Below are 12,026 nucleotides of genomic sequence, written 5' to 3'. Positions count from 1 at the left end.
GAATTGTGAGATCAGGACCTGAGCGGAGATCAAGAGTCCGTCATTAACTGACTGAGCCACCTAGGGGCCCCAGCAATCTGTTATCTTCCAAATACATGGGAATAGGAACTAACTAGAAATTTATAAATTCCAAGGATAGGCAGAGAAGGGTGGAAGAAACACTGAACAAACAGAACAACAAAGAAAAATAGGTAAAAAAAACATAAAGGGGGGAAAAGGGGGTGTAAATGGATAGGATATTCTTTTAGACTAAAGGTCAACATCGATAGGCATTCATATTGCCCTTCACAATGTGTAAAGGTCACTTTTAATTTTTGCTATTTAAAGTCTTTTAAAATGCCTGGGTTTCTGTTTGGTTTATGTTTTGGCATTTATTAAGTCTGAAGCTTTCCTAAAATCTTACACTTAGGGTGATAAAAATATAATTTTTCAAGAAAGTCATTAATTTTTCATGTGTATTACATTGATTGATACTCTATCTTTCACTGCATGTGCCTACAGGGTCTGGAGGGCTTGAGTTTTTTGGGACTTTGTGTTTGTTTGCACCTTCAATGGCTGCTGTATCAGGCCCTGCCATCTGCACAAGGCATACCCTTCAAAACTCTACCTCTTTCAGGTAGACTGAATTTTTATTGTATATTCTATAAATATATCTTCCAAAGGAGCTGCTCATTCACCAACACAAACTTTAAATCAGCTTACAGAGTTCTTTCTGGCCTGTATCAATTGTCCAAAATCTCAAGGCATGGGGTGGAGGAGGGATAGGAGAGCAGGTGATCAGGTAAACAGGCCCGTGGTAAATTTGTTTATTTTTTCTGACTTCTTTATTAAGATGAAGCAGCTGCTAAAGTGGTATAAAGACAATGGCTTTCCTCACTATTTCTTTCCAGATTGTACAAATCATTTCCCATTTTAAAACACCCATTCTTGAGATTTAGAGCCCTGAAAAAGCCAAGTACTCATGGTTCAAATTATAGTTAAATGCACAGTACCCTACATGAATGATCATTAATTCAGAATATGTGATATTAATCTCATGGTTTTGCTTTGTTTCAGGATCCCATTCTTACTCTTGAAAATCCTATGAGTGTGGTGGGAGTTTGACTGTGGTTTAAGTATGTGTGTTGCAATCATTGTTCATGTTCACCCAACATGTTTATGTTTTTCTAATTTCAGCATGTGGCAAATTGATGAAAATCACAGGCCCAATTACAGTCAAGACATCTGGAACCCGATTTGGTGCTTGGATGACAGATCCTTTAGCATCTGAAAAAAATAACCGAGTATGTTGCTTCCACAAATGTCTTTGCTTAGGATTATGTTTTATTTGCACTTTATATCGATTGAACTATTTGTTTTCTTCAGGAATATTAGTTTCAACTTGAAAAGTGTTACACTGTTTGCAAGTATTCTTAGTTTGATAACATTAGCATATCTACAGCAACCTTATTTTGGTAAAATGTTCCATCTTACAATTCACAAGGCAGTCTAATTGCTCTAATAGTCTGTTTTATGCTAGGAAAAAATGCTTATTACAAGTATACAAAATTTTCTATATACTCCTTCTAAAACCTGTTCCTTAGCGTAAGAAAAAAAATAACACTAAATGACAAACTCAAGAGCTAACCAATTTGCTAAACAAGGTGAAGCATCTCTGGATTCTAAAGGTAATTTTAAAGTCAATAGCACTGAAACTTTTGGGGTGCATTTTCATAAGCTCACAATGCCTGTATTAGGCAAATCAACATACTGGAAACCTACCACAGCTCTACTTACAGTCTATTACAGAATTCAGTTTACATTAACATTCTCAAGGGTTACATCCAAATGAGATTAGTAGCTAAATTAGTAAAATAGTTTCACTAAAGAGTAGTTGTACTTATAAGGCGATCCAGTGAACAAGCATTACTAGAAGTTTCTATGGTATCAATAAAGGAGAAATAAATTAAATGTGTAAAACTAGACCATATATTTTTCAGAGCAAAAGATGGAATAAATTTGCTGCAGTTGGTATTTTTTGCAGTTATCACGTTGCACGGATTGTAAAACTGAACAAAGTGATGTGATTTGCATTGACACGTGTTTAGTTCACTCGGTCATATGCACTGAATGGTCAAATAAATAAAAAGGGCAAAAAGAAAATCAACTTCAAAGCAGTAAAGTCAGTTGTTTACTTTCCACATGGAAAATGCCACTATTTTTGCCTGTAGTACTATCACATTGTAAGAGGTCACCAGTAAGATGATGTGGTTTCCAGATCCTGAGAACAGGGATATTAATATATGTTGACTCTATTTTGGAATTCTCAGAAAATTACAGAGTTTAGTCACTGCTTTTATTTTTTCCCCCCTTTTCCTCAGGTCTGGTACATGGACAGTTATACTAACAATAAAATTGTTCGTGAGTACAAATCAATTGCAGACTTTGTCAGTGGGGCTGAATCAAGGACATACAACCTCCCTTTCAAATGGGCGGGAACTAACCATGTTGTCTACAACGGCTCACTCTATTTTAACAAGTATCAGAGTAACATCATCATCAAATACAGCTTTGATATGGGGAGAGTGCTTGCCCAACGAAGTCTGGAGTATGCTGGTTTTCACAATGTTTACCCCTATACATGGGGTGGATTCTCTGATATCGACCTAATGGCTGATGAAATTGGGTTGTGGGCTGTGTATGCAACTAACCAGAATGCAGGCAATATTGTCATCAGTCAACTTAACCAAGATACCCTGGAGGTGATGAAGAGCTGGAGCACTGGCTATCCTAAAAGAAGTGCAGGGGAATCTTTTATGATTTGTGGGACACTATATGTCACCAACTCCCACTTAACTGGAGCCAAGGTGTATTACTCATATTCCACCAAAACCTCTACATATGAGTACACGGACATTCCTTTTCATAACCAATACTTTCACATATCCATGCTTGACTACAATGCAAGAGATAGAGCTCTTTATGCCTGGAACAACGGTCACCAGGTCCTGTTCAATGTCACACTTTTCCACATCATTAAGACTGAGGATGACACATAAGCAAATGTAATTTGTTTTCATTTATCTAAACAGTGTCATTTGTGATAAACTCTATAGAATCCCTTCTGTTGTTCCTTTATTAGAACTTCTCATCATTTCTCCAAAGCATTTTTTTATTATCAAGTTGGTTTTTCAAAAATACAGCTGAGCCTGTCTAAATCAGCCTGTTGGAAACACATCTTAACTCCTAAATTTACAGGGCCTATCATGTCCTTGTCATGAAAAGCACTAAAAAGAGTTTAAATGGCTAAAGTCATAGTTTTGCAAAAGATTAATGATCTGCCTTATATTAGAGTCAGAGACTAATGATGGCTTAAATGCATGAATTTTTTTTTTAATCGTCATTTTTTACTGTCTTTTGCTCTACATCAGGAAATATTTTGGTGGGAATTAGGGGAAAAAAAGCACTTTCCTCCCATTTCTAAAAAAGATTTAAGGATTTTATTTATATGGAAAAATTATAGTACTCATTTTGCTGTTCTAGAATTCTCTGATGCGGTGCTGTACAGTCATTTTTAAATCTCTTGCTAACATTTTATTGGCAATATGTATTTCTACCATTGCAACCACCATTGTGCAATTGTATCTCTTCACTTCTGTGAAAGTAAGTAATATTTTTTATAAAATACACTGAAGTTTAATCTCAGTAATTATTATGGGCCAGTTTTCAAGTGTGGTCAAGAAGCAAATATCTTCAACTTAACCCTTTATTTAAAACTATAAACCAGAAGAAAAAAAAATCAAACTAAATCCCTTACGTAGAATATTTATATTACCCCAGGTTTATCAGACCACTAACACTGAATGCTAAAACTGATTCCGTAAGGATGAGTTACTCTGTTCACTTCACTGAAAGCAACCCTTATTGTCGCTCGCAAAAAATGCAACAGAGTCAGAAAATTTGGATTTGACTGGATTTTACTCATTTATTATTCAACTAAACAAATTTTGTTCTTCCTAACATATAGTGTTGTAACTTAAGTTTTTACACACAACTTCCAACTTGTGTCAGGAATCTGAAAGTACATGAAGCACATAAAGAAGACTCTTAGAAAGAAACTTCCTGTGATGTCATCTAGATTTACATTATGAGCTGTAGAGGGTTACTGGCAATATCAGTGTGAAAAAAAATAGCAAGACTTGGAAGTTGTCTGTGCAGTTTAAATGTACAAAAAAACAATTCAGAAAACAAGATGAGAAAGCAACCCTTTGTTACCCTGATTCGCTATGTGTGCAAAATAATGTAACCAAAAAAGAAAGCTTTAGTAATATTTTATGTTAATAACTCCAAAAACATAATCAGTATTTATCACACATTTCACTGAGTTTGGACGTACTTTCCATATATTAAGAATACTTACCTAAGTCAGTTTTGCAGAAACTAGTGTGGGTTGGTTTCATAACTTAAAAAGTATATTCTATAACAAATAATGTATAACTTAAATTGTGGTAAATGTTTAGTTTCACACGTACATACTAACAACTTCCTTTTAAAGTAAGGATATAATAATTCAGATAAAGCATTGTGTAAAAAAAATGCTAACACTTAAGAGTAATTCATTTCAAATGTCACAAGTAAAACATACTTCTCAAATATCTCACTGTCAAAGTCATAGGATTAAATAACTCACTCTCTAGACTGTGAAAGTTTAGCAAAGATTTCTTTTCCTTTTTGCCTACAAAAAGTTAGCATGACTTAGTGACCACTCGGGTCCTTTTGCAAGGTTGTCTTCTCTTTCAAAATGTTTGTATGAGTTCTCCTCTGTTTTTCAGAGTTAGAAAATTTAGGGGATTCACTTGCCATTGTATACACATCACAGATATAATCAGCCAGTACTTTGTATATCAAGAGTTTGTATGAAGAAAGTCAATTTCAAAAATGAATGAATTTTTAAGGAGATGGCCTCTGATGGATATCTGGGTCTTCATTACTTGTTTTTGTTTTTTTTTAATGATGTAATATAGTATCACACACATTTGAAACCTGGATGATCACAGCTTTTTTGTGAGATGTGCAGCTTGTAAAGCACTCTATTGTTTTCTATGTAAGGTTTCATCACCATATCCAATTTACAGTGTATGTGCTGCTAGGGCAAGCACAGATTTTATTATTGTCGTAGAGTTTAAAATGTGATTTGCATTAAACATTTACAGTTCAAAAGCATTTTTCTTAATAAATTATCAGTTTTGTGCCTGAAATAAGAGCTTACTCTAATCACTTTTTTTTAATCTCAAATTTTATGAGGGAAATAATATTTTTAAATCACCTACATAATCCAATCAGTAAAAAAATCCGAGCTCAGAAGTCTTAATCCTAAATGAACTGTGCAACTGGTATTTTCTGAATTAATCAGATCATTAACAAACTGCCATGTCATTCAAGTAACAACAGAATCATGGTCTGATTGAGTTTATGTGACATCTGGATTTGTGGCACTTGAATCACAACACTTATTATCTAAACTTACATCTATTAGTTCATAAAATGATAGTGTTTTAGTATATTATCAATATGTAGGATAAAAGAAAATAATGGTAGATGCCTAAATATAACATTATAATTGGATAAGATTTACCGTAAACTCACAATCTTTGGATTTTATCACCATACTCAGTCATTTCATTTTTGCAATCCATAGTACTCCTTCTAATGCAACACTGTCTTCAGAAATAATTTATTCCTAAGAAAATGGTCTTTATACCGGAAAATATCTACCAAACTTACAAGTATAAATTTTTCCAACAGAAGAATTATTTTTTAATGTAACTATATAAAGTTTTTCTTATGTTCTCCTAAAAATAAAAGGTATTTTCCTACTAAGGTAAGTGTTACATATTATAATCCTTTATTTTCCTTTTTTTCCCCCAAAAACAAATTAAAAAGAAAAATCCTACTGGTCTCCCTACCACTCAGGATTACCAAATCATTTCTGCAAATGTTAAATTTGAATGTAATTGATAGCAAAATTTAAAATATCCCTTTGAGTTAGAATCAATATGAAAGATATAGACATTTCAGAGTTTCTAAAAGCTATGCCTTCTAAAAATATATATCAGATACTTTTGTAAACAGAATTTTAAAATGGCATCTTGCTGACTTGACAAGGAAGGTATGATTATATCCTTTATGTACACCTTGAGTTCCTAAGGCACTATAAAACAATGGACATTTACAGATAGTTACTTTGCCGTCTCCATCACCACATGTTAAGTCGACCACAAGAAGAACTACTATAAAGTGGTCTACCTCTCACTATAGGCAGGCAGCATTAAATTAAAATTTAGCTGTTATAGGATGACACCAAACCTTAATCTCTGACTGCTCATAACTAGAAATAGTCATTTCTCAAAAGGCTCAGAGGCACTAAATATCACTCAATTCAGTAGGCTGTATCCATACTGAAATTAAGATCATGGAACGGTTTCTGGTTCTACAATTAAGCAAGCTCAGCATAAATAAATCTCTTAACTAAAATTTTTTCATAATGAGTGACTCTCCAGAGAAGGTCTGGGGGCTTTATAAAATATATTCTTTTGAATTGAGCTTACACTGGAAAAAATACAATGAAAACATTAGCTTATGGGAGAAAAACTAACTTCAAATTCTTTTAGCTATTTTTCTATAAAATAATGAATTCAACTGATGACAGTCTATTGAATAGAAAATTGTTCTACCCTTTAACCAATCAGAAAGAAAGCCTCCCAAAATGACTTTACCAAGCTGATTTATCTGATTCCCATCCTAAAATTATGTTATACAGTTTATCCCTTTGGGTTGAACAATTCCATTACGCTTAGAGGAATTTTAATCCTGTTTAGAGCCTGCTTTGTCTCCAAAATGTCAAACCAGATGGCAGAAAACTTATCCCCTTTGAAGCTCAGTTTATTGATTGCCATATAAGCTTTATAAGTATAAATTATTATTAAACACAACTTGGAAACGATATAACGACATAGAATTGTACCTTGCCAAAAGTACACAGTACCTTTCATAACTACAACCATCTTAAAACATTAATCCTAGTTACAGATGTGAAACAGCATGGTAAATGTGGAGAAGTTACCAGGAATACCTTAGTGCTGCAAGAAGTTTCTTGATAAACCATACACACAAATGCAGTTCAGTACTAATTTGCATCCCTACCAGTGCCATAGTCTGCCTAGAAGAGCTTGCACCCATTTTCTTAAAGAAAATAAACTAAAATATTGCCATAATATATCATTCCCTACTGCAGCCAGACCTGGAAGTATCACATTATCAGCAGACATTTCCAAAAAATGAATATTTATGACAAAGGTCTTGAAGAGATCTCAAGAAACAGACTGACTAAAAGAAACATTAGCCATTTTAAATTTAAGCATGTCAGAGAAATTTATCATATTGAGCTTGGTAAGACAAAACCAGCTAAGCTCTTTGTATCACTCTTTTTTTTTTTTTAAGGTTATTTTCAGAGACAGAGACAGAGCAAGACAGAATGTGAGCGGGGGAGGGGCAGAGAGAGAGGGACACACAGAATCTCAAGCAGGCTCCAGGCTCTGAGCTGTCAGCACAGAGCCCGACGGTGGGCCCAAACTCACAGATGGCGAGATCATGACCTGAGCCAAAGTCGGATGCCCAACTGACTGAGCCACCCAGGTGCCCCTGTATCACTCTTAACTTCACATGAATTCATATATATTACCAATATATAGTTTTATGGGCTTTCCAACTAGTTAATACTGCATTATTCGTTTATTTGAAAAATAATTCCTGAACAAAACTATGTGCTAGACAATACAGTTGTCAACAAAGTCTTCATGTGCTTAAATTTTAGTTAGAACAGGCTGCAATGAAAAATAAGTTCTGATTGTACTAGTTGTTGTGAAGGAAATAAATTAAGTCATAAAAGTGAGTGGATGTTTACTAGGGCAGAGGTGGGTAGGAAGTGATGTAATGAGGAATAGTGAAGAGAGATCTCTCTTAGAAGCAGCCTACCATGGTAAATTCAGTCAAAGAATGGAATGTCACAATCCCATCCCCATACAAAATGTAACCTCTTCCTTATGTTCCTATTTATCCGTAGATCAAATATTTCTTAATATTTCTCTATTACAGAAGGTTTTTTTTGTTGTTTTTTTTTTAACTCAGAGTTTAAGGATACACTTCTGGGGATGGATGAACCCTGAAAACATGTGCTAAATTTAGTGTTTATATGTGGCTATACATTCTTTCATGTAGAGGATTTACAACTTTCATCATATTCTCAAAGAACCATGACCCAAAAGATCACCACTATGTCAATGCAATCTAATTTAATCCCAAATTTATTAACATCTTTATGACAAGCACTGAAAGTCTGTTATCTGTCTTGTAATCCAAGAATTTCAGCAGAGAGGAAAACTTGCTTCTATCAACATCCTAATATCAGTATTTTTTTTTCCTCAGAACTCAAGATTCAGTTGTTCTCTATAACAACTCTAAAGGGATTTAATATTTTACAAATCTTACTATTTTTCTACAATCCAGTCTTTAGGGCACCTTCTTGCCAGATTCAGTGACCCAGAGTGTCTATTATAAGGCTCCTATAACTATTTGAGTCAGGAAAACATTCTTTTTAATTCTAACGCAGCCTCTTGGCAGCCCCATTAGAATCTGACTGAAATTGAGCAGATGTGGTGTGCTTCATCAAATTTAACTGCAAACTCCTCTTCTGAAATTAGCAACTGCGGCAACACAGAAATAGCAAAAAAGAAAGGTTCTAACACTTGCCTTGGTTCAGACGTTATTGTAATTGATATGCATGCAATCTACAGCTATAAAAAATAAAAAGATTTTTTATTAAAAAAAAAAACTCAAGTCACATTTATAAAGTCATGACAAATAGAGTCAGTGCCACTTCTGTCAGTGAAGTTTCTCTTCCCCTCCCCCAAGAGCTTAAGACATTCATTAGCTTCAACTTCAATATGAACCAAAATAATAAAAAAGTATTTTTATTCTCTCTCCAGTGTCTTTATTAAACTCCATTAGAAACTACTCTTGGAATACGAAGTATGCGCTGAAAAAGAAACCAAACATGTCTCTATATAAGTAATGAGTTCTTATATTTATATGATATTTCTGCCCTTCAGGTAAAGTTTGGCCCATCAAAGTGGCTAAAATGTGTAATTAATTTGCAATTAGCTTTTCTTGCCCTTCTTTAAAAATGTTCACTAAAAAATTAAAAAGTAAATAAAAAACCATAACCAAAAGAACCCTTTCCATTGTCCATTGCTTTGCTTTCTGCTTTTCAAGGCAATTTCATTTCTATTTTTCATGTAAGGCTTTACAACATCCTTATAGAAAAGGGAGGGCTAACGTTATTATCCTTATTTTACAAGTAACAAAGCAGAGCATTTACATTTAAATGTTTATGTTTCTCCACAGATATTCCACTTTACACTAAATATGTTCCAAACCAAAATACTTAGCTTTCCTTCGTCTGCCCCCCCCAACTCTGCTTTTCCTTCTTAACCTCAGTTAACAAAAATATCATCCCATCCTCAGCCTCCCTTCTTATATCTTTGGCTCTTTACATGTACCTTCACTCATACAACATTTCCATAAATAAAATATGATAAAACTTAAACATGTCTAAAATCTAAATCAATGCCTATTTCAGTTTTGTTCTAAACGATTACCTCCCAATTTGTTCTGTTCATTGTTTCCTAGCTCTCTTCAATCCACCCTCTCATCTCCATTTCTAGACTCAGAATTGAGTACCCTGTTTGGAAATGCTTCTTTTGAATACTGACCTCTGATTCCTCTCCAGTTTTACTTTTTGCTTTGGCCAAGGGCACTTCCAATCAGCTATGGCTTTATGAAATGCTCCATGACCAAGCAAGCCCTTCACCTTCTAACTCAGACTAAAGAGTAAAGTTTATACCTTCTTTCATAATCCACATTCAAGACTGACCTCTTACTCGTTCATTAAATTCTTATTTATCATTCACAATTCACTTAAAATATTACTTTATATCTGAAGTCTATAAAAAAATTCATTCTTTTGTGCTCCCAAAGTATTAATCCTGTATTATTGAAATTATAGCATAACATTATTTGTTTCCTCCAAGTTAGTGCGGCTTTCTCAAGCATAGGGGCAATTATTTCCCTTGTACATCTTCACAGTGTCTGACACCGAATAATCCCACAATAAATGTTAACAACCAAAGAAGATGGAATATCTTCTTATACCTAAAAACACGAACCACTTGGTTCCATTCTAAGAACATCATGAGAAATTAACTTTTCCAAATGTACTGTATTGGAAATAAATTCCCATCTCTTACTAAATTAAGCTTTTAAACACAGGAAGTACAAAAAAGGTAAAAATAGCTTCATTTACTCTCAGGTGAATTGTTCTCTCCATGATATAGAATTTTATTATAGGACAAAATACCTTAAAAGCGCTACCATAGTTGTGTGCATTATTTCTCTCCTTCACATTCATTTTTTAAAGGAAAAAGCATTTACATTTTCACCTACCCAACTTATGATTTATTTTGCCTTTATTTCCTCTGTAAGTAAAGACTTCTCTTAGAAGTATACTTTGTCTTTGGCAAAACAAGATTTTCTCAAAAGAGTAAATGCTACCAGGCCAGGGAAAAGTAAAGGAGACATTCCTCCCTTCTCAATGCTACCCCCCCTCTTCCTTATCCTATGTTTTCAAAGGATGCACCAACAAGAAACCTGATGTGCATTAATGTGCCTGTGATTCTAAGTAACATTAGTAAAGATGAGTTATTCTCTCTTTGAGAGGCAGAATATTAGTTCTAAAGTAGGTCTAACTGTACGCCTTTGAGAAAATTTTTTGGTTTCTGTACGTGAAAGCACTGGGCTCTGTCAGAAGTTTTCAAACGCTGTCCTTTAGAGCTGGAGGTTTCTATGGACTTCTTTGGAGTCTACCACAAAAAAAAAACCAGACAACCTTAATTGAGGTGGGAAAATGAACCACATTCCCTACCACTTCCAATAAAAGCAACTTCACTTTTACCATTTAAAATGTTCCTATGTTATTAGCTTTACTATAAGAAAATGTTTTCTGATGTTTAAAAAAAAAAAGTATGAAAACCACTTAACTGGATGGTCCCCAAAGTTCCTTTTAGCTCTAACTTTCCCCTAATCTGTTACTCTAAATGATCCATAAAGGCTGTGTAGGAACTGAGACTCAGATCCTTGTATAGCTCAAACTCAAAGGGAAAATACAAGAAGGAAAAGAGATAAAAATGAAAAGTTTACTAACTCAGTTTCCAAAACTAAAACTTGCTACCTATCTAGGGATATCCCCCTTCTACAAATCACTTAAAAACCCATGGTTCTTTCCTCTTTACACTCCTTTTTAGAACTTATCTTCTCACATGGTTTCAGCTATTACTGAATGACTTCCAAATCCATTTCATGTTTCCAAGTTGAGGATCTCAAGCTATCTACATGATACCTATACACAAATGCTCCATTACCTTAAAGACAACATATCCATAAGTGAGCTAATCTTTCATACAATAGCTTCCCTGATGGATAAAGTCTACTCTCCTTAACACAACAATACAACCACCTATAATGCTCAACATAGAAACACTTAGGTTTCACTTCTCATCATTCCTCTCCTGCTATTCCTGCTTCTTACAGCACTACATGTAGTGTCTTTCTAATGTGATTAATTCCTGCCTGTGTTTCAAAGATAAGCTTAAGAGTTTGCTTCTCCTAGAAAGTTTTCCTAATTATTCCCTAAGCTATGCTATCTGATCTCTTTCTATACTGTCATTATTACCTTGTACTTGCCTTGATTATAGCACATTTCCTACAAATAAATTATTCATTTCCTTGTCTGCTTCCCACCCTGGACTATAAGTTTCTTGAGGTCATACATCGCATCTATATTAGCCTGCTACTCCCTGGTAAATTTTAGGTTCTCTATGTTGCTGGTTTGACCAGTCAAACCATTACATTTCACCAATATATCACTGTTTTAG

The 12,026-nt window shown here is 34.2% G+C and overlaps 1 protein-coding gene across 2 annotated transcripts in view; it reads left to right on the top strand.

Moving 5' to 3' along the window:
• Positions 1 to 5,293, top strand: part of OLFM3 (olfactomedin 3) — a 191,443-nt gene extending 186,150 nt beyond the window's left edge. For both annotated transcript variants that reach the window (XM_030327419.1, XM_030327420.1), the window contains exons 5-6: positions 1,177 to 1,283; positions 2,361 to 5,293. In XM_030327419.1, the coding sequence (XP_030183279.1) occupies positions 1,177 to 1,283; positions 2,361 to 3,038 (785 nt within the window). In that variant the 3' untranslated portion in view covers positions 3,039 to 5,293. The remainder of the gene's footprint in view (positions 1 to 1,176; positions 1,284 to 2,360) is intronic.
• Positions 5,294 to 12,026: the final 6,733 nt, after the last annotated feature.

This window comes from Lynx canadensis, chromosome C1, assembly GCF_007474595.2.
Source record: "Lynx canadensis isolate LIC74 chromosome C1, mLynCan4.pri.v2, whole genome shotgun sequence".
Classification (NCBI taxonomy): Eukaryota; Metazoa; Chordata; class Mammalia; order Carnivora; family Felidae; genus Lynx; species Lynx canadensis.
Note: the sequence above shows the minus strand (reverse complement) of the source record. Positions and strands in the feature narration are given on the sequence as shown.